Genomic DNA, 26,538 nt, shown 5'->3' with positions numbered 1-26,538 from the left:
CATATCTTATATATTGGAAACTAATATACTAGCTTCTTTTCTTTGAAATATAATTAATTTACTACTCCTGGATGAAATTTATATATGAATAGTTCCTTCAGGTATTATTTACATTTGTATGATTTTGTAGTAAGAAGGAGAGTCATGTTATTTTTGTTATCTGGAACAGAGTTTACCAATGTTGACCTTTTCATTATTTACTAATTTTTTTCTAGCAATTCCCATTGTGGTTTCTACTATAGATTTTTTTCAATATTCAAAAGAATGTGTTTCTTAATTTCAAGTAGGATAGATCTAGCATGGATATTTATAAGAGATTTGCAGAAGGACAGACACTATGAAAAGAAGGAAAGTTGAGAGAGAGGGAAAGAGAGGATGAGCTATAAGAGATCACAAGGAAAAAAGTGGAAGTCAGGGAGGCTGGAAAAAAGGGAAAGAGACTAAGCATGGGGTGGGGGTGGGCACAGTTAGATTGACAAAGATGAGCAGAAACGAAGACACTGAGCACAACCTACCGTGCAAAGACTAGGAGACAGACACACCAATAGGAGGGGAAAATATACCCACTGAGGGGAAACAAAACACAACAGTCATGGATACCAACACAAACACAGAACTTCATCAAATAATATGGGTCATATTGTAGTTTTTGATTTTTAAAATTACTATGACAAAATACTTTTTAAGAGCATGTGGCTGTTTTATGACTACTATCATAAATGCCAGTTTTATTTCTTTACCTGAATGCAGATATTTGGTCCATAGATCCAGGTTCCTTTCTCAGTTCCCTGAACTAAAATACTAGAAACCTACAGATATGCACAAGGTCTTTGCTATGAAACAGAATTGCCTGATACTTGGAATGCTCCCATTTGTCCTTCTCTACTTCATCAGAACGTATCATGAATCATCTCACAGAACTTGCTGCCACGCTGGAATAACATTTAAAAGTAAGAACAAGGGTTAAAATAGTGAAGTGCTGAGATAGTAGGAATCATTTACTTGAATATATTGCTATAATCATGTGTATATAAATGTATGTGTAACGTCTCTCTCCGTGTGTATGTGTAAGTATATATGTGTACACATACAAATATGCAAAATGTTTTATTAGTCAACTATCCTAGTGAATCAGAAGTAACTTGCTTTGAAAGGCTGTCCCTGATTTAGAAACACTCCACTACAAAGGAAGCCTACCAGTACTACACATCATTTCCTGTAGCCCAACCCCTTCTACATACACTGTGCCTTCCTCGCTATCCACCACCAGAGCTTCTGAGGAGCCACTTCCTGGCCACCTCTGTCCCCAGGCCACACCAATGCAGAAAGGCTTGGTCCCAGCTTGGCTTTACTGTCTCCCATCCTAGCAGGCTGTCCAACCTCCTGGGCCACTCACAGGATGCCCTTACCTTTTCATTCACCAGTGGAGGTAGGAGTGAGTGACTATTTTGCCAGTGCCTTCATTCAAATTTAGTATTCTAATGTGTAAATTTTTTTTAAAAAAATCATATTCTCATTCAGAATATTATAAAACTGTGCTGCCCTGACAATACCAAAGTAACTGGGAACCCAGTTCTGAGCCAGGGTTCCACTCATTTCATGTGGACAGTAGTGCTTCAGGGCATGGGAGGGCTCAGGATATTCATTTCACCATTTGATCCACATATTAGTGGGGTGGGCTTCTGGGAACTGTGTTATAAATCATTTATAAGGATGATTCCATGATTAATAAGTATCATGAGGTTAAAAACCTATTTGCAGGCTTGGTCTACAGTGTTGTCAAGATATCATCCTGCCTTTGTTTTAGATATAGAAATAAACTGAATGTCAAAGCTTAATTCACTAAAGCACAAAATAAAAAATATATATAAAGACATTTGGATCTAATAGTACAAGTTTTCTTCTAATACATGATTTTTTATTGCTTTTAAAAATATGGGGCAATCTTGTTTAGGATGGGCAAGTGGAAATGGGTTTAAAGTAATGGCCTTCATATACATTCAAGGGACAAGCTCTGTTTTTATCTGTGCCTTTTCCATTGACCCACTCACAAGCCACTCAAACCCACAGCAGGCCAAGAACTATGCTGATGGAAGAGTTTGCCATTCAATCTCATTTTACCCATCTTTACAGAGTGCTTGCTTTTTGCCCATAGGAATTGCCTGGGCAGATACATTCTTATCCTTCCAACTCAAGGCAAACCCTCACCACTATTACCTGCTCATTTCTTGTGCTCTCTTACATAAATCTATTTTATAGGAATCATCACACTGTGTTTTCATGACCTTTAGGCTATTTCAAAAGTTGTAAGTTCTTGTCTTATTCCAGTGCCTTCTGTAGCACTCAGAACGCATTTATGCCAAGTTTTTCATTTTTTCCTTATATGCATCAGGCACTATTCTAGATTTGAGGATATCATCAATGAAATGAAAGATAACAATTCCTGCTGTCAGAAAACAACAATGCCATGAAAAGAGACAGATTAAAAACAAAGTAACAAGTAGTTGTACCACGTTTTAAAAGGTAGTCTATCTTTTATTTCCACCAAAAATAAAACAGGGAAGGAGAATAGAGAAAGCTGAGAAATGAGGGCTTAGTATTCGAAAGGCTGAGGTCAGGGAAGGCCTTGCTGACAAGGAGGCATTTGAGTAGAGACTTGAAGTAAGAAAGGGAGGGAGACATGCAACTATGCAAGGAACAGCATTCTAGGCACAGGGAACAGCATGTAAAGGCCTGAAGCATCAGCAGTCTTATCTAGGGCGGCACATGGGCATACAAGGGGCAATGGAAAGGTCAAAGAGACCAGGTCAGATTAAGAATGTTGTCTTTCTTTTGAGAAAAGGGAAACCTATCAGGACGTTTTGAGGAGAGGGGTGACATGGTCTGGCTTCACATTAACAAGACCATTCTGGCTGCCTTGTGGAGTGAACTGCAGGTTGCTAAAGGGACAGACGTAAGGAAACCAGTGAGGAGGTTGCTTTAATAACTCAAGTGAACAGTGAAGGGTTGAAAGCCTAGTAATAGCAGTGGGCATGGTGAGAAATGGTCAGATTGTGGATTTATCTTGAAATTCAAGCCATAAGAATGTCAGAAAGATTGCATACTGGGTATGAGGGGAAAAGTCAAGGAGGCTCCAGGACTTTTGTGCTTCCCCAATTACTAATACAGGCAAGGCTGTGGATGTGTCCTGGTTATAGAAGTTGTGCTTTCAATTTTGGACTATTACTTTTGAGATATACTTGAGGGATCCTTTTGGAGATGCTGACTACACAGCTGGAGATACAAGTTTGAAGTTTAGAGAAGAAAGATTTATTTTCCTGTAGATGTACTAAAAGCCTAAATGAGATCATCAAAGGATCACCAGCAAAAAGGGTCAAGGACACACCTGGAGGGATCCAGTGTTTAGCGTTTGGGATATTGAGAAGGAACTAGCAATGAGAACTAAGAATATATGAAGAGGTAGAGGAAATCAGGAAGTGTGTCATGTCAGGCAGCCAAGATTTTTAAAAAATGATCATGGAAAAATGAACCCGCCAGTCCTTACTTCAAGGAACCTAGAGCTTAGTGACTCTGCAGGACAGGTTGCAGGATTTGTGTTAACTTCCACTTACAAAGACAGAGGGTCCCCAGAAGATTGGAGCAATCACCACAAATAGCATGGGGAGTCTGGAGTCTAAATTCTCCCCATTCTCATAGGAGTGACATGGAAGATTGGAGTTTCTTCTGTGACTCCCACACAGGAAAGAAGGTGGAGATTGTGCCCTCAGAGACATATTGCAATCATTTCTCTACATAGGTTCACTTCCCTGACCCTGATTTTGAAAGGAGTCCTTAGAACAGACCCCCTACCCCACCTTTGCGAACAATCTCTATGTATGCCTCCCCTGAAGATGAGACTGTGCTCTGGGCCCCAGGCTGAGAACCAAGATTAGGATCTTTAAAGAAAACCCACATTTAAAAGCCATTCTTTATTGACACTGTTCTGTACCTGTCTGCCCCAGCCTTGGATTTCTTCTAAGTGCCCACATGTCCAGCAGTGGCTTTACTTTCTGACCTTGTGGCATGAGGCTACTCCTGTCCAGAGACTCACTTGACTGATCCCTTCATACAAACATAAAAATATGATTTTTCTATTCCAGTTCTGGTTTCTCTTCCTGACTGAAAATGACCAAGTGAAACCAAAGGAGGAGTTAACAGAATAAAGAGCACCTCATTTTTATGTTTGACATTTTGATAAAATGTATTTCTTGTAGGAGTTTTGCTGCCTAAAAGGTCTTGACTTTAAGGGGACAGAACTAGGGAAAGAGTCTAAAAATTTGGAAACAAAGAAGTGTGGGCACTATATGAAAATAGTTAAAGAGAATCAACATTAAATAGAAATTCCTTTACAATGAGTTACTAACTACATTATTTATTCTAAAAACAAACATTGGTAGACAACGTAAAATAAAGTATTTTTTGAGTAACATTATGTACTAGGGACAAAATGGTGAATAAAATGGATTCTTTGTCCTTAAAAAGCTCATTTAAAAAAGTGTATCAAAAAGACAGAATTGTATGTGACTAATTAAAATTTTTTAGTTTTTAGCTTTTTTTTTTTTTTTTTAATTTTCCCCAAACTCTAAACTTGAAAGCAGGGGATCTGCTTTCTTTTGAATGGGTGGACAGATGGATGAATGAATAATAAAATAGCTATGATTCAACATAATAAGTGCTTTAACACAGACAAGAAAAGAAGTACTTTGAGTACACAATGGAAAAAAGTATTAGCCTGGGAGGTCACAGGGACAGTTAATGGAGGAGATGACATTAGTCATTCGCTTTAAAGAGTAAGTATGAATCCCAAGTGGGAAAAGATGAAGGAAAGAGTTTTGCCAGGAGTAGACTATCACAGAGTTGAAATGGTTGAAAAGGAAAGAACATTTTATAAAAAGAAGAATAAGCAATAGCTTCTTCAGGAATGGATTTTCCTATAGGAAATAGTATGGTGGGAAGATTAAGAAAACAAAATGTGAAGACAAAGGTGATTAGGCAAAAAAAATGCTTTAAAAAAGGGTGCACGGGCCGCAGCACGCCCCAGCTCGGTGCCGCAGGCCCCCCGGCGCTACTGACCCCTCGGCCGGGAAAGGGGCGCGGTCGGAAAGGGGGTCGCCCCCTCGCCAGTCACACAATGCACGTTCCTGGGGAACCTGGTGCTAAACCGTTTGTAGACGACCTGCTTCTGGGTCGGGGTTTCGTACGTACGTAGCAGAGCAGCTCCTTCGCTGCGATCTACTGAAAGTCAGCCCTCGACACAAGGGTTTGTAAAAGAAAAAAAAAAAAAAAAAAGAATAAAGAATATAAGAAAAATAAATAAATAAATAAATAAAAGGGGTGTAGGGGAAATCTGGATGGCTCAGTCAGTCAAGCATCCAACACTTGATTTCAGCTCAGGTCATAATCTCAGGTTCCTGAGATGGAGCCCAAAGTGGGCCTCCGCGCTCACCAGCGAGTCTGCTTAAGGATCCCTCTCTTCTCCCCACCAGCCCACTCTCTCTCTCTCTCTCTTCTCTCTAGGATGAATAGGTAAATCTTTTTAAAAAGGCGGGGAAAATGCTTTCTCCTTCAAAAGGAGAAAATAAACAAGGAGAAGGATTGTGCAAGGAAAACAAGATCAGGTGCAAAGGTAGTTAAGGAGAGGCTCAATGGTAACGATGAACTCAGAAGATAGGTGTGAATAAAGCAAGATGTTAAATGTAGCTATATTTTGGGATGGGGATGGAGGGAAGTTAGATGAATTCAGGGGCCAGGATTGAAAGTGCTGAGTTTCTTTAGCCAAGAAGGCAGCAGAACTTGACATTTAAACACCTCTCCACAGTCACACACCGGCCACTGACAGAACCTCCAGAACCCAGGACTACCGTTAACCCAGTGTTCTTTCTACCACTTGAATCTTTCAAATCCTAAGTAAGGGTCTGCATTAGTGTCATGAGAAATCACCCATTGTGAAGAATGAAAACTCAAGCACATCATGTTTTGGTTGTGGAAGCTGACCTGTCAATACTGTAGGACATACTTATTTCAGTTCACACTTTACACAGAAAAAATATCGTTAAGATGTCGAAAACACCATTTTTGCAGACATACCATGCAATTGAAATGGGACTTCATATAGGTATATCGTTTACCTAAAAGGTAACAACCAAGAGTTGAAGTGTTCTGCCTGAAGGTTAAAGTCAACGTCCTTCTTCAAGAAGGATTGAGTCGAAACAAGCAATAGCGTTAAATAATTCTGTTGCATTAGAGGTGCTCAAGAGCACATTAGCAGGAGAAACCGCCGACCAGAGGGAACAAATATGCTGTGAAGGGCCTGAGCAAGTTAGAAGGAACCTCAGCATATGAGTTACCAATATGTCAAAGTGACAAGGCAATCATCTGACAGATGGAAGTTGATAGAGATTCTGGATTTTGCTTGAGACACAATCATTAAATACTTGGAGAACACACTCTACATGTGTCATCTGTGGAGGCATATAAAATGATCTTTAAAAGGCATCCTTACATGGGACTCCTGGGTGTCTCAGCAGTTGAGCACCTGGCTTCTGCCCAGGGCGTGATCCCAGGGTCCCAGGACCGAGTCCCACATCGGGCTCCCCACAGGGAGCCTGCCTCTCCCTTTACCTGTGTCTCTGCCTCTCTGTGTCTCTCATGAATAAATAAATAAATAAATAAATAAATAAATAAATAGCATCCTTACATATTTTCTCTATCTAATGATATGCGAAAAATATTTAAGGCAGATCTGGTTGGTTTCAAACACTTCCTAGAGGTCAAAACTGAGAGTCACAAGAGACCAAGGCTTCTCCTTTTGCTACACTACTGTTAAAATTGTTCAGTATTCTGCTTCTTTTCATCAAACAGAAATTCAAACAAGCAGTTAATAGCAGCTCTAGGTTCTGGAGGTCTGTCAGTGGTTAACGGTGACCTAGGGGAGGTGTTCAAATGTCAAGTCCTGTTGCCTTCTGGGCTAAGGAATCTTCTGTGCAGCAAAAAATCATTAACATTAACCCAAGAATTCACAAACTAAGAGAATCCCAAAGAAATCCAAACATTTGACTTTCCTGCCAGTTCACACCATTGAAAATTAGCAGCAGAGAGAAGAGCTTCTCCAAGTAAGTAGTAAAGTCTAAGCTAGCACTTCTCAAACTTTAGTATATCTGTTAGTAGTTTTGTGATGTATTAAAAGGCAGAAGTAGTAATCTGGGATGGGTGCTAAGCATACTGACATTCTGAGTAGCCAAGGTTCAGGTCACATTTGATCCTCAGGTTGGAGGTGATCTCTCCCTTTACATGCCGGTAGTACTTCTCTCACTTCACCCACAGCGACATTATCACATAACTCCCTGGGCTTGTTACACTAATGCCATTAATTTTCTGTCTACTGAGAAATTTTACTCTGGATATTTACTTAGAAGCTCCATATTATTTTTCTGAAATGCAGACATTATAGTTCAAAGTAGGACATAAACAATTAAGTTGGGCAATGCTCCATCCCATGTAATCATAATTTTATATATATTATATATATGGTGTGTACAAACTGGCAAATACACAGCCATTCAGTCTCTAAGTTCAACGTGCTGTGAAGGGACAGGACCCCAATGTTGCCCCATTTCTAAATGCCTGTCATCAGCCTTAGGTGAATGTTAAGTGCACACACTTCCTATGCTACGAAATCAGTCTTTGAAGTACAAGGTCCATGGTTGACTATCACCTAGGATGTAGTATTTTGAAAGGAAAAACAAATAAAGAATACACATATTTGTATAATCTCCAAATAAAGAATACACATATTTGTATAATCTCCTGATACTTTAATATAGACTTAAAATTACATGGTCAATTCATGGGAAAAAACCTAGAAAGAAAGGGCAATGGCCTCTTTATAATTGGCACTATGGTAAATAAAGAAAAGGTACTGGGGTTAGTTAGCTGATATATTTCAACTTGATTTATTAATTCAATGATAAAGTTCAGATAAATATTTCTCCCAAAAGTGGATGATGAATTGGAATGCTGATGTGTTCATATGGGTTCATCAGTTTTAACAAATATACTGCTCTGCTCTAGTGGAGGGGTACAGAAATGGGGGAGGCTATTTGTGTTGGGGAACGAGGCCTGTGGGGAGTCCCTGTACCTTCCACCTTCTGCTCAGTTATTCTGCGAACCTAAAACTGCTCTAAAAAGTAAAAAAAAAAAAAAAAAAAAAAAGTGGTCGTACAGTAGTGGAAAATAATACAGTGGCTGCAGTGGGTACCAGGAAGCATGGGATGTGCCCTGGACCACATACAGGACCTAAGTATTACTTTTAGTTCAGTCACTTATTACTCAGATACCCTGTATAAAGCACTTAACGTCCCCAAACTTGGCTCATGAGTTAAATGTGGCTAATACCCTTTGTCCTGGCTACCCCCCAGGTGGCTTGTGTGGATCCAATTAGACACTGCTTGTTCTTTCAGCCACTCACTCAATAGGTACCTATTGAAGCCCCACTCAATAGTAGGGTCAGTGCTCAATGCTATTAAAAGCTACAAAGAAAAAAAAAGCTACATAAATACATAAATATGTGATAGAATTATAGCTAATGGGATTTTCTCATTAAATAAAACTCCTTTTAAAATTTAATTATTGTTGGAAGTCTCCCTAATCTATTTCAAGACACTCTCTTACCATAGTAAGTAAACAATATTATCTTTTTGGAGGGTTAACTCATCTTAGGCCTCAATGTCACATGTCTAGCAACAGCCTACCCGTTATGCAGAGGTGAGGATGAGGAAGGTGGAGAGCGGGCAATGAACAAGGATGCCTCAGGCACCCTCACATGGAAACTTCTCTCCTACATCCAATCCTAATCATCAGCTGCCTTAATTATCAGTCCCACTTGCCCCCAAAGTGGCCTACAAGAAAATGAGTTTTCTTTAAGGTGTCAGGTTTTTGGATTCTAATTTATAGGCTTGGTAATAAGATTTAGGAAGGCATATTGCTAACATGAATGTTGCAGATACATTATAAAAATCTAAAACATGAACCAAGTCCTGCATTTGGAAATCATAGCAATGAAAGGAAAAAAGAGTCTTTCTTCCTTCTTTTATCTAATCTTGTAATTACAGCAACTTATTTCCTTTAACCTGGATGATGGATTTGTGGAACACTTTGTTTTAGAAATCCGCTCAGGTCCCTTTTATTTCCTTTAGTTGTCATTTCCAGAAATCTCTGTGCAACAAGTAGTGGCAATAAAATCATACTTATTGAAAGAAATTCTATTTCCCCTCAAAATTATGAATAAAGCTATTAAGTATTAAGTAAAATGTTGTTTTCAAAATATTTTTTGTTTATTTGAGAGCAAGAGAGAGAGAGAGCATGAGTAGAGTGAGGGGCAGAGGGAGGAAACAGACTTCCTGCTGAGCAGGGAGCTCAATCATCCCAGGACTCCGGGATAAAGACCTGGGTAGAAGGCAGATGCTTAACCAACTGAGCCACCCAGACACCTCAAGTAAAATATTTAATTGATATAAGAACTCTTGTGAATGAAATAAACCAGAAGAAAAAAGAAAAAGCCATTTAAATATGTAAGTCACAAATTTTTTCACATGCTAAAGGTTACGATTAAATCTATAGGCTATTGATTACAGATCTTATAAAATGCTTAACATTTTAAAACTTACAAGAAAATGCCAAGTGATACAATTTTTAAATGAAGAAATTACACACAATAAAATAAAGTAGAAAGAGACAACCAAACTGTTCACTACAAAATTTATGACAACAAATTGGTAAGCAGCAATAATACCATGAAAGGACAGTGGGATTTGACTCTAATACACTTAAGAGTCTTGAATTCATTTGTGTCTCTAAGTAGTCACATAGGAAAGCCATTTCAGAGGCTAGAATATATTTCCCTAATTAGAGGAAAGGGCTGGGCTGGTGTAAAACACTTTGCCAATGCATGAGACAATTACCAATATTAGTAGATGCAATAGCATTCAGATCAGATTAAGGATAATAGTAATAAAAGAAAAGCAGAGACAATACAATGGTCATGATTTAGAAAGACATGAGAATGCCATCTCGACACCACCTGTAACCTGAATTGTGTTGGAGGAAAGACTGGAAATGCTAATAAGGAATGTGATTAAAGGTGGGCCTGTGGTTATAAATTGCTTTTTTAATGGCGATGATAGTAGCTGACATAGAGTATAATAAGAAGATGAGAATGTCACTATCAATTTTTATTAGTGTCATGAACAATATACAGTATATTTAAATTCGCTTCATTTGTATTAGTATTTTTGTAACTAGTAGCTCTAGAAGCAATAACATGTCCAATGCATTCCAAAAAGAACTAAATAAAGTTGCCAATATTCCCTAGAAAATTGCTGTAACTTTTACACTGGATAAAATGTGCCACATATCCTAAGATACTCAGAATTCAGGCACACAAAAATTCTGGATTCCAGAGCACAACAAATCTGCAGAATCAATTGCAGCAGCAATTGTAGCAAATGGATAAAGTGGTGCAAAAATTTCAAAGACACTAAAAATATAACCTTCTGTATAAATCAAAATGTTTTCCCAAGATTTATATAGAATGATAGTTCAGGTCTATACCTGGGTCAACTTACACCACTTTAAGAAACAATTTGGAACTTATTCAGCCTAAGTATGAACATTCTGTTCAAAATAAGTAATTGTAAAATTAAGTAATCAGTAATTTTTATAAACTGATTCTTCTTAAAGAAAAATAGGTGAATTAATTTTGCCTATGAATTTTCCCAGCAATTATCACCAGCTATCTGAGTTGATCTAATGACAAAGTAGGCAAAATTGAATATTTGACAAAAAAAAATTGTAGAAATTAGGGAAATAAGAAACATGATTACTTTTAATCAAAATATCTTCATTTGAATTTCAGAAACCTAAGCTATTGAAAAACAGGCCATAAGGGTTAACATATAGACTTTCAAAACTCCAGCCACTGACAAGATGAACAACAAACCATTTCTTTTTTATTTATATTCTAAATTGTTAGTATTAATTCTGTATGAGGGAAAGCACAGCCTGTTAGTTGAGAAGCTGGCCTGAGTCAGAAGTCTGGACTACTTACTAGCTGCGTAATCTTGGGCTAGTTATTTCACTTTCTTCATCTGAAAATTGGAAATGCCATCATTCCTACCTTATAAGGTTATTGTGAGGGCTACATGAAACAGAAATGTGACAAAGAAAGCTCAAGAGTATCTGGCACACAACAAGACCTCAATATATATTAGTTTTATTTTAATTGCTAAAGCTAACAGTGTGCTTATGTAGCAATTCTCTATTTCTCCAGGAAGTTTATATTAAACTTTTCCCTACAAAGTCGCCTCTCTCTGCTAATTTCTTCCTTTTTCTCTATGAACTAGATATTTCTCCTTAAGCCAAAACACACACTTATTCATTCCTTCAAAATTCTCTTTTCTTTTTCAAGTTATTTTTCAAGACACATCACTCAAAAAGCCCTGTCCCTCCCAAGAATGGTTTGACTCCCTAAAAAGACAGACTGGAGACAGTCATTTCAACAGCAGGGAAAACTGTGAGTTCCTTAGTCCTTGATTCTGCTTGGACCACCAGGAAACCACCTCCTGATAGGGCAAACATCTCATGTACTTTAAGACCTTGATCATCTTAAACTTGTCTTGATCATTCTGTAGAGAACATAAAGTCTCCAGATAGGAATTCTAAATGAGAGCAGATTTAAAAAGAAATTAAGCAAGCCAGACCATTCATTTAATCCTGTCCTGATATGAGGGTGCATTCCCCTTTCTGCTCAAATAATTTAAAATGTAAAATGTGAACTTCCAAATCATGAAATTGAAAGTGTAGCCAGGGCTAGGGACTCCCTACTAACAAATTTTCTCAGACAAGGGCATCAGCAGGAAGCCTATATTCCATTCTGATAGATACATGTTTCACTAAATGGGTGAACCAAAACTTCGACAAAGTGAATCCTATGAGACATGGAAGTAACTAGGAGAGCCCTTGCTTCTGGAAATTGCAGAACACAGCTGTCTAGAAAAATAACCGTGTAAACTGTTCACGAACATGGTGTAAATTTTGGTATGCGTCAAATGCTGTTATACACTCTCTAGTTTTCAAACATTTCCCTGAGAAACACATATAGACCATTGTTTTCAGAAAGGTGGATTAGATGGTAGGATTGAGACTTTCTGGGTTTGCAATAGCAAACAAGGGACAAGGGACAAAAGACTCATCTTGCTCCCAAAACAATTTCTCTAAAAAATATCACCAGTACAAATATGTATGTCAGCATGTGTTTCTTTTTTAAAACGTACTTTTTTTTTTTTTTTATAAACTATGCCTTGACAGGGATTCTGCAGAAAAACAAACAAAACAAAAAAACCAACAACTAATTGGAGTTTATTCTGCATAACCTATTAGGATGGAATTTCCATAACATTGTCTGAGGTGCTTTCACAGTATCTAGGGTGGAAATGAACAGACACACTCACAAACCTATTATTTCCCAATGCTTATATTTAAAAATTTATGATAGAATTATCTAATTATTTAAAACAAAAAGTAGGGAACTTAGGACTTGGGTCATCTTTTAGGCTCACAGATGACAGCTCAATTCTTCACTCATCACCTGGGCACAAATCAACCACATGCGAGTTGTGGACACACAACCAGCAAGCACTCCACAGAGAAAAGTGGGAAACTGCATTATGGCAAAATGTTGTGTTTTGTTATCAAAATGGAAGCCCTAATTTTTTGAATCAATTATGGATGGCTTTTCCCTTTCTCTTCTCCTTTGGGTATAGACAAATAAACCTGTTGGCCTATTCCTCCGACTACCACAGGAATCCTCAAGCTTGAAAAGTAAAAACATTCTAATAATCAAAGCTGATCGATACTAGAAAAAGTAATGTGGGGCAAATCTTACCTGAGCTCCTGAATTAGAGAATCTATTGGCACTGTTGACAAAAAGAAAGGAGAAAAAAATCAGTTTATAAATTTGAAAACTGTATGACTTTTCACCCACCTAGAGATAATGACCAATAAATGGTTCATACGAACCCCACTTAACTTCCCCCTGGGTGAATTGATCATTTCTGGTTCTGGTACTTTGGAGTGGATACCAGTGGATAGATGAATATAGTCCAGAATAGATGATGCTGGTTTTAGTGCTTTAGGTGACCCTGGGACCTTGCAGTTGTGGATTGGATTTTCTAAATACCTGTCTCTAAAGATTCATTAAAAACTTATGAGAACACAAAGGTCTTGAATTATATTTTAAATCAATTTTATTGTTCATAGAAAATTTTTCAAAAGAATTCTAAACTTACATTTTTATTGGCATTAAACAAGTATTTATACAAAACTGGGAAATTTTACTAAGTGAATGTGTCCCAAGATTAGTTATGTTCCATAAGTTTCATATGTATAGAAAGAGGAAGATAGGCTTTAACTATGTTAATATCAACATTGTTTTAAAAATAAGAATCTTGTAGAAAAAAGAGCTTTGATTTTTTTTCTGACAACTGATGGGAATTAAAGAAGTTCATGTTTATAAATACCTGCCTACACAAGGACAAGCAGCATATTGAGAAAGACAACAGGTGGTTTTAAAGATTACTCATGCCGCACGAGAAACAGTTGTTTCATTTCTAGAAGAACATTTTGGCTCTATTTAAGGGTGTATATTATGTGCCAAAAGAATTCAAAGTACAAAAAGAATTGCAAATTAAAAGACCTACATTTTTTAAAGTATGCTAGAATAGTGTGCTTTTAGAAGTCAAAACAAGGGATTCATATAATCCAAATATAGTCCCTAGAATGCTGGTATTTATGGCAGATGTGAGCTTGTCCTAAATAACAATACAAATCATTTTTTTTTCTTAAACTTGTATTCTATTGAGAAGTTGGCTGCATAAAAATTTAATGCTTAGAACTACTGCATTTCAAATATTAGGATATATGATGTAACTTGAAGCAAAATTGTAATATCATGTAAAACTTCTGTTGGGTAGAGAAAATTCCACATCTTGTACAGCATTATTCTGCATTTTAGATATCATAACTAGTGATAACCATGGTTACATCTCAAGTGAAAAAAAATCATCCTGGAATTTATTAAAAGTTTTGGGATTCTGAACTTTACTCAGACAGGTGTTATTTCCTTGACCTCAAATAGAAACATAGCTAAGGAAAGGATTTCATTTGATTAGCCACTTCCAAAGGCAAATCTCAAAAATCCTTCCAAACAATTGCACGATTGCTTCTTGTCTCAGGTCTTCCTTACAAGGCTAACTGGGAGAAGAGTCGGGCGGGGAACAACCATCCAGAGTGTTTTCAGAAGCTATGGTGAAACTACAGTTTTCCATTTAGAACTAAGGGTCACAAAAATATAGCTAATTATAATAAAAGTTATTCTCCTTAAGGGGTATTATTGCCAGTCAATCTTGTTTTCCAGATGTTTAGATCATCAAGGGCCTGTTTATATTTCAATATTACATTACCATCTGTTGGTTACAAAAAGAGAAGGATAACCGGCAAGTTAAACCTTTCAAATATTACTTTGCAGAGCTGCCGGAAATTCCCAGCAGGGACAGGCAAAAAACAAACATCATCATTTTACTTGAACTAAGTTTAGATTGGGAGCCACTAAAACCAGATAACATAAAAATCAAAACCTGCTTTGGCAGTAAACTAACAATTCTGTCTTTTCCCTCGGCCATTAAAGGTCACTTTAATAATTTGGAAGTTTCCGTGAAGCAGTCTTCCCTTGCTGCCCTTATGTTGTTTTGCATGATATTTAATCTACTCATGATTGCATTTTGTAAAAATCTATTATCACATATCATTGGTACTTTTCTGGATCCTTTAGCTCCTGGTTCATAATATTTTACTTCTCAATGCCATGATCCAATGTCCTAGCTTGATTTAAAAAAAAAAAAAAAAAAAGAGCCCTGAGGAAGTTATAATCATTCTGACTACACATTAGGGACTAAGCATTGGAACTCCCATATTTCATGGTGTGGTGGGCACGGTGTCATGGAACCTGCTTGCTAACTCACCCTTGGTTCCTTTAGAGCGGGTACGCAGCGTTTTATCTTCAGCCTCTGCATCCATCTGTAACATGAACACAAAGTCCTGAGGTCATTCGTTTGACATTGACCAAAATACAAAAACAAGTCCTCGCAAGTTCTGAAAGTCATTATGAAAAAGAGAGTAGCCTTCCGTGCTCTTGAATAGCACCCTGCCTCAGCAGGTATGTAGCTCTGACTGTCCTTACAGTCCATGAGTTTTGGAAATACTTTTATAGATGCTGAAACCAGAGGGAACAGTGACAAGAGGGCAGATGTCCTTGTCCATAAGTGTTTGCTAGTAATTCAAACACTTCTGGCATCACAAAGATAGAAAAAGAGTATTGTCTGATTAACAATGGTTGTAAAAGAGATAAAACTTCAAATGCCAAACCAAAAGATTTCAGACTAATTTACTAAAACATGATTCCTTTGCATTTCTAGACCTTCTCTGATATATATCTGTTTCTAATTCAGGAAAAAGAGTCCCCTGTGTAAAAAAGCAACATGAAGACAAATCCCTGAAATACTCCCATTTCAAAATACCACTGGAGATGTGGATCATCAAATGACATACATTTACTCCCAGAATTCCAGAATAGATATTGGTTATAATAGTGCAAATCTATAAAGAAAGTGAAATTTGAGTGCTATATGTGTCAGCACCTAAGTCCCTAAAACATCATTATGAAATATTTTAAATGTAATCAAACTACAAAAGGAATGGAAAGAATTTAAAAGTCTGCTGTTTCTGTTTCTCTGAAGATAGTCAGACATGACTACTCCCATTGGTTTAACTAGAATCTTCCAATAATCTCTAGTTTAATACACCTTTGCACATTTTCAGAAGGAATTCTTAAACGCAGAGAAGTTGTTTTGCTTGCTGAAAATGAGAGGCAGGCAGAAGGTGCTGTCTGTGGCACCCATCCTTAAATCCTGATGCTAGCGTGGATGCGGTATGTATGACTGCAATGGTAATGGGAGGCGCATCTCTGCTCTCTAAGGCTGAGTTGTGATTGAAGGCACTGACCTGCCATAGACTTATAATAGGGGAGCAGGTGTGGCAATGATGGACTTTAATTTCCTTTAATAAACCTTTTATGTGCCACACTTTTACTGCCATTCGACGCTCTCCAAGGTCCTGCACATAATAGGTTCATTACTTTTGATTACTATAGTCTATTGAGACAAACAACTCCAGAACACAATATATATTATGTTCAGTTAAACCAATATAGACTATTTATCCATTGTGCATTTTTTCACCTGCAACACTACAGACAAAATTAACGACAGCTCTCGTAAGCTAAAACTATTAAAACCACCAGTACTCTTTGTCATCATTTCATAATAAACACCACACCAATCATTGAACTGTTTTTTTAAATTAGCAAACAAAAAGAATTCACTGCTTTTGCTAAGCAGCAGTTGCTTTAGTCTAAATAAAATGGTCCATCGTTATGAATATTTTAAAACTACATAGTAAGAGAAAACAATAACAAAACAGAGGTGATTTTTTTCCTGTGGATTTTCCTTCTTTTAAAACCACACAAATTTATGACAGATGTGACACTGCCTAGGATTAAAATGGCTTGGTTTACTCAGGATAGTGAGCACTGCGTTGTGAAATCCTCCTCCTCCATGAGTATCTCTGTTGCATATAAAGTGGCTCAACTCATGCAAACTCCCCTCCATGTACTAAATGAGTAAGTTGATTATGAGAGATCAGTAGCAGGAGGGTTAAAATAATGAAAACCACGAACCACTGCTGAGGAGGCTACTCCTGTGGGTGAGTAGCAACTCAATACAACTCTAATTTATCCTGCCACACAGGTGCTGAGCTCTACCCAACCACTCTGAAAAATCTCTCCCGAAAGTCAAGTGAAGATTGAACTCCATGAGTTTCTTTACCAAAACTGAAATACACGTTGCAAACAGTGCCAAAAGGTACATATAAAAGTTTCAGAAACCTACTTAAGTGTAACTTTCTTTATAACGGATTTAAGATTAATTCCATTTTGCAATTCAGCTATCCCCTTGGACCTGACTGGTCTGCAACCACCCCATGCAGCCACCTCCCCATTAAAGTCATTGGAAGGAATACTTAAATATTCATGGACCTCTGCTTGATTATGCTTGGAATGCTAGCTAGCCTCATAATTGTATTTTGTGGTGCTATTGTCTTCTTGATGGTGTAGTGTATATTATATACTATGTAAACACTTTAGAGACTGGTAACTCATTCATAATGCTAAGTTTTCAAGTTTAACTTGTGTGCCAAGTTGTAGAAGTGAGATAGTTCAGGGCCACAATATATATTCCATCGATTTCACCTTCTTTCTCTGCTCCACACCAAAGAACAATAAAAGTTACTAAGTTCAGTGTCTACTCATGTCTGAGAGCTCAATGAGGAATAGGAACATCAGAAACCTAAAGCAATGTGCTTTCGTTTTAGGGGTGGAAGTTTTTAATGTTTATGAGATGGCTCACTCTCCTGACAGTTCTCAATCTGAAGATAAGTCTTTGTTTTCTAAAACCATATATATAGAAGTAGAAATTTCTAAGTATTCTTTATATGGGCTACTCTCATTAGGATTTTAATAAACTACTATTAAACAGAATTAATTTTTGTAAAATCTAACTTCATATTCAGTGAGTATGGCATACTGGGAATGGTTCACTAAAGATGGAAAGAGATTTCTATCTCAGTGCATGTGTTCACACCTTGGGGAATTGTGCCAGTGTGGGGGTGGGTGTGGATTTCTCATCCTTTCAACTCCCAGAGCTATAGAGAAGGTCCACCATTAAGCCATAATTCAGGAGAGTGACCTAACTAAGGTGCTACAATCTGGGAAACTACACTTCTCACTGGGAACATTTTTTTTTTCTGTTGGAAGAGAAGATTTGATCATTTTTACTGCTTAAGTCCTAAATGCTATTGACACGTCTCCAATGAATTTGGCAAAAATGAATAAATCCTTTCTCAAAACAGAGATTTGATTTTTTTTTTAAAAAAAAGCTGTCTTTCTTGAGGTTTCTTAGAAACTTTGTCTACCTACCTCATTTCATTGTTTACGAATGGGAACAAGACAAGATATTTTCTGAGATTCCTATAATGGATTCCTCATAGTTCTGATAATCTACTTCCTAATAGAGATAGAATATTAAAGGTAGGCTTTGCTGTTTACTTTTCCTGATCTGAAACTACTTTAAGAAAAGTCATCTAACCTACAAGTATGAAAATTATATGTATAATATTTATACAAAAGGGAGAAAAAAGTGGTTCTTACTTGGTATTCATAATAAAGCCATGAACAATTTTTTTAAAGACTCCATTCTCTAGTTCTCTGGGAAGAGGAGTTAATCAAGAGAAATGGCAAGAGGGAATGAAATTTATGAGCTAAAGAAGGCAAAGAAGCAAAACTTGCAGGAAGGACATGCAAGAACCAACAATTGAAATAAGTAGATAGGTAATGAAGAAGAAAAATAACCTAAAGTAAAATTTAACTACTTAGTTGAATTTGGAAACCTCTTACTTAACATCCTTAGGTACTTTCATATCTATATACAGGTGCACATCATAAATTCCTAGTTACTTTTACTTGACCATCTTTACTTTCTGGCACTTACACAAAGGGCAATCAGCATATCTCCTGTCTAACCCCAACACACAGATCTGGAGCTCTCCTGGGGTGAAAACGAAGTTCTGAAATTGCTGGTTTGTGGGAAGGAGAACCTCAAGGAGCAGAACACGGAATTCATAAACTAAATTTTGCTTTTATTCACACAAGTAAATTACTGGTATGTGAGAACATTTAGTTCCTTTTGATCCTATTTTTCACTCAAAATCCTATTCTAACCTAATGGTAAAAAAAAAATCTTCAAGTAAATATTTAATCATTTCTTAAAAACTGGTTTAAAAAATTCTCTTGGTGATGTTGAATTTTTATTTTTCTTTTCAAAAGAACTGTAGACACTGATATAAGTCCTAAGTATATATAGATATATTTATAAGCAGTCTTGAATTTCTTAATATTAATATAAAAAGCCATAATGATCATAAAGTTTTGAGTACACTGTCTCAAAATCCTGATACAATTAATCTTAATACTGTCAATTTACACATAATCTCATGATGGTAGCTACCTTTAATTTGAGAAGTCCTTCACATACACTCAACTTGCAACAATTTCCACTTATAACAAGATTTCATTGTGTTCCCTTCCTCAGAGCTTTGGACTGGCAATGCATTTTTGTAGACTGTGCCACATGACTCTTGTTAGATGTCATTTCAATCCCAGGGAACACGTGGCAATGAAGAGAGGAAGCTCTGTGGCTGCTGAGAAGAGGTCCTGGGGTCCTCTCCATGAGGAGCCTTTTATCCTCAGTGGATGCTTCCTTTACAAAAATCAATTTTTTAAAAAAAATAACAAAGAGAAACTCAGGAAGTTGGAAAAGGCTAAACCCAGAAAATGAAACAACTGGAGGATGCCAGTATCTTAGAATGAAATTTGGCCAGATTGAAGAACAAAGAACCTTACACTGAATGCCCTTTCTTTGCTGATTCTGGCATCATTTTCTTTTAAACACAGGTTTGGATCAGCCCAAAATGGCAGCAAAAGCTGTCTTCCTGTTGTTATACAGGGAAAGGATGGGGACTATGAGTTGTGACACTGAAAGAATAGTTTACTTGTTTAAAGAATATTGAGATGGGATGTTCAAGTATTTGTTTTGTCTGTTCTGACCCTCTTTTTACTCTTATGATTTTCTTTTCATGTTTCTTTTCTTTTTTTTTAAAGGTTTTATTTATTTAATCATGACAGAGAGAGAGAGAGAGAGAGAAAAGCAAAGACATAGGCAGAGGGAGAAGCAGGCTCCATGCAGGGAGCCCGATGTAGGACTCAATCTCAGGTCTCCAGGATCACCCCCCGGGGGCTGAAGGCGGCACCAAACCGCTGGGCCATCGGGGCTGCCCCTTTTCATGTTTCTTAATTACTCAGAAAGAACAATCCAAAAAATAATTTTTTAAAAATGTAAGCTAATAAATGCAGTTTTTTACATCATTCAAGATGTCATACTAATTTTCTCAACCTTCTCTAAACCCTTTATTCTAGAAAAAATGAAAAATTTCTGAATCCTTCATTAGGGCACATTATCCCTGGTTCTAACTCTCCATCCCTGCCTATATGTCTCTTACTTAACTATCTTTGATTCTGTACAGAAAGCTAAAAAATTGAATTATGTGTCCCCTTTAGATTTAGGATACCTCTCTTGTCAGCCGTAGTCTTTCCCACCCCAACAAACACCACTCCTAAGGAAGAAGCAGACACAGTTTGCTTTCAGATCAAGAAACTGTTCTTTCTGAGAGTCAACTGCATGCTCATTCCCCATAGAGGAGGTGAGTTTTACAGGGATTTCCAGAGTCACTAGGAAGTGTACTGCAATAAAAGAAATCTTAGACCTGAGACCAGCTTGGTCAGCTTTATTAGGAAGTTCGTCTACTTTGAATCTCATTTTTCATTTCTGAGTTGTCACAGCTATTGTAGACTTCATCCTGTAACTTCGCACAACTGGCAAAGCTGAATATAAACCAAAGCCATATGTTTGTATCCTTTTGCCAAACGACTCCAGCAAATAGTTCTATTATTCCCTTAGGTAGACAACGTGTGCCAAGGATTTCTATTAGTCGCTGTACCACGGCCTCTGAGTCACAGCTTTGTGACATGAGGGGGCAATCGCCAGCTTTATGTTTTAGGAGACTTTTTTTTTGTATTTCTTAAATATGCTCTGTTTAAAGATAAGTCATAGTAAGTAATACCCTAAAAGGGCCTTAAAATTTTTTTCTTGCCCTAATATTGAGATGCTTGTGTATAAAATATATAATTGTTGGAAGACAAGCTCCTTCATTTAGGGATAAATTATTTTAAATAGGTTTTCCCCAAGGACAACTCCATTTCTTACTTTCCAGTGTTTGTAAGAATTAACTTTGAAAGTCATCTACAGTGCTTTTAAAAAATATGCATTTAAAATATTTCACTTGTTTATTCTTTTTCTTAAAGATTTTATTTATTTATTTATTTGGGAGCAGCAGAGGGAGAGGGAGAAGTAGGATCCTCACTGAACAGGGAGCCCAATGCAGGGCTCGATCCCAGGACCCTGGGATCATGACCTGAGCAGAAGGCAGATGCTTAACCAACTGAATCACCCAGGCGCCCCCACTCATTTATTCTTAATCCTTAAGTAAACTAATTTCTAATACAAATAGATTTTAAGATGATTTTCATGATGAACTTTTCTTTAAGAGTAAACATGTATGAACAGATAACATAAACCAATCAATACGCAAAAGGGTTTGTAGACTCAGAGGACTCTGCCTGTTTGATATTTTTAAATATTAAAGTGATCATGCTTCTGACAAAAATTCCAACTCTAAATTGAGTACTAACAATAAATTTCTTTCAAAGCGAACTCACAAAGTGCCCTTTATAAAGGAGAACTTTTATGTAAATGCTTTGATTGGATGCATTTTATTTCAATATATTTTTTAATAAAAAAATATTGCATTACCTCTCTTTTTCTCCAGGTAGCTTGTCTGCCAACTTGGTTTGCCCTGCTCTGTCAAAGTGACTAAATGTCTTTGTCCACTTCAGTGAGAAATCCTTAAATTCATTCTATTAAGATCAAAAATAAAAGAAGGGAGGTGTGTCAGGTCGGCCACATTAAACAAAAAAGCAGTAGTGAACAACAACGCATTGACACTTTTACCTGTAATCTGGTTGGGCTCTACCATAGACAGAACAAAAAATTTTATTCTACAATATCAATCAGAAAAAGACATTTTTAAAGGTAGCTAAGTTCATTTTTGTCTTAATTACTGAACTATATATATTATGTCTTCGATTTGGTAAACTGGATAAGAGGTACTGTCTGTTATCACTAGTGTTTTTACTTTTAACCACCAAAAGAAAAAGTTCAGACAAGATTTGGAAAGTGCTATACTCAAGAAATCACAAAAGACAGATTCAAAATTCATGCTTTCGTTGTTTAGAGTTCTTTTTAATGAGATGGTCATAAAATGTTGCTAACGTTTTTTTGCCAATGTTTTAACTTGTTTTCCATAGAAACAATTTGCCTTTGTTTTCCTGTGCATTCAGACATGACACGCAGAGCTGCTTCACCTCTATTTTGTCCCAGGGATGGGAACAGAATCTGTCTTCAGGCCATTTGGCCTTTGAGAGAAAACTTTGAAATTCAGTGTAGTATGCTCAGCATCCTAGGGAGGGGCTATTCATGCAAATACCACATACAGCAAGGCACATCTAAAGGGTTTACATCTGGCAGTTCTGGTACTTTAAAATACAAGCCACCAACCTTCCTTGCAGAAGATTTCTATCTTCCTGTATTTTACCCTTTGCAGTAGACTGAAGTGCTTGGCTTTTTAACCATAGATTTCTGTATCACTGGTAAGCTTTGACCAGACATTAAGCAGATGCTTCTTCAAGTCAACTGTAGTTCCTAGGGAAAAATAGGTATAAAACTCTCTCAAGTGATAGAGCAGATTATTGAACATGATGTAAGAATTGAAAAGTGGCACAGGAGCTTGGGAATTCTTAATTTATGTTTGATTGCAACTGGGAGGGAAAAAAACGGCTTTCTCTACAAATGCGTTTGGCTTATTCTACTTCACTCTCAGTTCAGAAAGAGTCTCGAAGCTTTCCACCTGCCTATTCCCTTTTGTTTGCCATACTCTAACCTAAAACAAAAGATCCTGGAAAACAGTCACACTGGTGAGCAAAGCTCTTTCTAAATCCTGAAAGTAATGGCTTTTTGTCTAATACCCTATCGTGTTATGTATTTATTAGCAATACATTTTCCATTTATTTTCTCAAAGATTGCCAATAAAGAACTGAATCACATAAGGGAGTAGCTGTAAACCCTCTGAGTTCCCTAATGTCAAACTCATTAGCATCCGAATAAGCACACAGCAGCACATCATCTGCACAATTGCAATTTTTTACTACTTTTAATAGCGTTTCTCAAAGGGCTCATTTTCAACTTTCTTCGGTGGTTAGTTGGTTCTCAGGGGAAAAGGAGCTTCCTGACGCTCGCAGCTTCCACTCAACAACCCGGCCGTTTGCTGTCAGATGCATCAGCCCTCTGCCCTAACCCCATCTGCTGTCTCTCCTCTCCCTGGGGAGTGGAGTGAAGGCAGCACAGCTGAGATCGACTTGGAGAAGTGCACAGAGGGCGCCAACAAAATATAAGTTTAGAAATATGATTTGACACAAAAGGGCCTGAGAAGTCCAAGTACACCAAAATACAAATGGGAAATTCGAGCTCTTCAGAGGTTCCCCACTCCATGTATCTATCATTAATAACTCCACCCCACCCCACCCCACCTCTGCTTTTTGGAAACACACTCTTGGCTGGTACCAAAAGGAATCTTCTGCTGAAATCAGTTCCCTCCATCCCTTACACATGTCCTCTTATCACAGCTAGGGGATACCTTTAAAAACCCACTGTTATTAATTGCCATACTTCGGTCTCTTTTCACTGATCTTAAACCATTTTGTAAAATTTCAGGACTTACAAATATATTCATAGAAAATAGACATTCTGGAACAGTTAACTTAAGACTTGGAATCTTGACCAAGTTTCCACAACTGACAAGACAGTTAGCTCTATCCCCCTACCAGGATGAACACTTTTCCACTAAAGCTCATATTTTTATGAAATGCCAATCTTAAAAGATAAAACTATATGACAACCACCAAAGTGTTACTAGCCTAATGGGCTACACAGTCCTTAAATGTGCTCTCTAATTAAGACATGGCTTTACTTGTTAAATGGAGTCATCACAAAGTACTTCATTTGTCTGCTTTACTATGTGCCAATAATTAGGGCCTCTCAGTTCTTTACAGCTGCTTCATGGGTGAGTACTTGCTTCTGAAAAAGACAGTTCCTTCAACCATTGATACAATAGAATGAATGTGCTGTGTTATTTTTTAAAATGGTATATCAGATTATATTTCAGTAGTGGTCCGGGGCTGGGTGAGTCAATGACCTAAAGTGATATGATATGTATGTCGGTTTTATCCTTAAGCAGAAAACCATAGATTTACTTATGGTTCCAAAAAAATGCAACAGTAAAAAAAAATTCTCCAAACTACACTTGAAGTGAAAATTTTGATTATGGGGCCAATAAATTTAATATGAAAGGTATGTCACACTTGTAGCCCTGTAATAACTGATAGGAGCTCACCATGACCACCAATTTCTTGTTTGGAATTTCTCACCAGTGGAACCAGACTGTTGTATTTCAGTCAGGATGGAAATGCAAGACAGGGTCCTCTCAGAAATTTGGAATGTTAACACAAACTGCAGAGACCACTCTCAGACTTCTTTTCTTAAGGAGTAAAAAATACAAACAGAAGAATGCCAGCATATTTACCTTAGCACTGCTATCCTTTGAGACTGTATCCCCACAACTTCTAACAGTCTTAATCTTCTGATCACTTTCAAAGATTAAAGTCTTCAACAATTGTTCATTAGGTGGAATGATGAGAAAGGTTGTTTATCTTGGCTCAGTTTATTTATTTATTTATTTATTTATTTATTTATTTATTTTTACTTATTGGTATGCTAAGGCAAGTCCTTTTACAGTCCAGGGTTTCAGGTTTATTTTTATATGAATCAGCATGATAATTCAACTTGGAGTCAAATTTTGTAGAAATTTTAATGATATCTTGACCTGGACAATCAAATTCTTTGTCTTACCATTTGCCATGGAACTCCATTAAATATCTAATGAAACTCTAAACCCCTTATTTTGGGATTTCTGATCAATGAGCTATAGAATTGGTTTTTTCATCATAGAGATTGTATATCTAGAAATAGATGCATAAAAATTATGTCAGCCTATTTCCACTGTATATTTACACCGTCAAAGAGGACTTTCTTCTGCTTAACTCTCCAGGTTGATTATTAGGGGAAATGCTTCATCGGCTGGAGCAAATGAAGAGAAGCAGTGAGTTTCGTTTAAGTTGTTTTAGACAAACCAAAACACTGTTTATTGGCCACCAGCCTTACTTTTACTTATCAGTCCCTGATGGTACTCCCGATCACAGCAGTGGTAGAAAAAAGTTTTGGCAAAACTGCAACTACTCTGCAGGAAAACCGGCTCCCATTGCAAACTGGGTCAATGGTATTGCTTACTTTTAGGGAGAGTGTCTGGATTTTAAATCATCACATATTCAACGAGACTAATTCTCTGATATTAGGAACCAAATTGCCTTTCATGATCCATTTTGAACATTTTTTGCTTCCCTGATTGATGACTGAAGTCCAAATATAATAAAAAGCCTTTGGGAACCTTGGGTGGCGCAGCGGTTTAGCGCCTGCCTTTGGTCCAGGGCGCGATCCTGGAGACCCGGGATCGAGTCCCACGTCGGGCTCCTGGTGCATGGAGCCTGCTTCTCCCTCTGCCTGTGTCTCTGCCTCTCTCTCTGTGTGTGTGACTATCATAAAAATTAAAAAAAAAAAAAAAAGCCTTCTTGGTATTCAGTAGAGTTTGTCGTTTTAAAAGAATAAAAATAAGATTTGTCAATGTACAAAATTTCCATGAATGGATTTAATTGATTTTTACTGGTTTGCTGGCTTTTTGAAATCTCTGCCCTCTAGAATCTTTCAAGGAATTTTAAGTACAAGGAGTGCTATGGCAACTCTGATCTCCACCCAGAAAATGCAATTTTTGCTTTGCAAATTGCTGAAGTCATACAGAGCATCAAAATAACTTCTGTTTTCTAGTGTGATAGATATGAAGTAATTGTACTTGTACCAGCAGTCATTATAGTATTTGTATTTGTCCTTCCAGTACCTGCAAAAAGTAAACACAGCCTTCTCCTTAAACTGGAAAGCAATGCCAAAAACTTGTGCAACACCCATATTTCTCCCTGCAAGAGGATTTAACTTTCACCTGATTTAAGTAACAAAATAGCCTTCAAAGATACTTAAAGCCTTGCTGCAATTAACATAACTGCATTTAGATGCCATTCATGACTGATAATTCCAACACCTTGTGGGGAGAAAAAAAAGTTGCATGCTGTAAACATTATAAACATATTCAAATAAGCTTAACACAATCTGCCATGCTTATTTCTGCCTAGATCATGGACCAGCGAAATGGTTAATGCAAATGGATTTATAATTTGCTTTGGGGGGCCAGTTTCTTCTCCTTATTTATTAGCCCAGCTGATGGGGCAGATTTGATGAGGCACTTCTGGAATAATTGAGTCATCACACAAAGAAGGCTGCTAGCATTCAGAGTGGTTTTATCAGCAGCAAGCAGGCCTGATTACTGACAATTACACTCTGATCCGGTGATGGAGGAGAAAGAGCCAACGAGTGGGAAATGTCC

The 26,538-nt window shown here is 37.2% G+C and overlaps 1 protein-coding gene across 4 annotated transcripts in view; it reads right to left on the bottom strand.

The window, feature by feature from the left end:
* LOC140620417 (suppression of tumorigenicity 18 protein) overlaps positions 1-26,538 on the bottom strand; it is a 137,846-nt gene that overhangs the window by 93,024 nt on the left and 18,284 nt on the right. For 2 of the 4 annotated variants that reach the window (XM_072804641.1, XM_072804644.1), the window contains exons 1-4: positions 22,494-22,530; positions 21,690-21,793; positions 15,114-15,168; positions 12,980-13,010 (exon numbers count right to left, since the gene is read on the bottom strand). In XM_072804641.1, the coding sequence (XP_072660742.1) occupies positions 12,980-13,010; positions 15,114-15,168 (86 nt within the window). In that variant the 5' untranslated portion in view covers positions 21,690-21,793; positions 22,494-22,530. Of the gene's footprint in view, positions 1-12,979; positions 13,011-15,113; positions 15,169-21,689; positions 21,794-22,493; positions 22,531-26,538 lie in introns of those variants that run through there. The other 2 variants (XM_072804642.1, XM_072804643.1) reach the window with 1 other exon arrangement.

This window comes from Canis lupus, chromosome 28 (assembly GCF_048164855.1).
Source record: "Canis lupus baileyi chromosome 28, mCanLup2.hap1, whole genome shotgun sequence".
NCBI lineage: Eukaryota > Metazoa > Chordata > Mammalia > Carnivora > Canidae > Canis > Canis lupus.
This window is presented reverse-complemented; position numbering and strand designations above follow the sequence as displayed.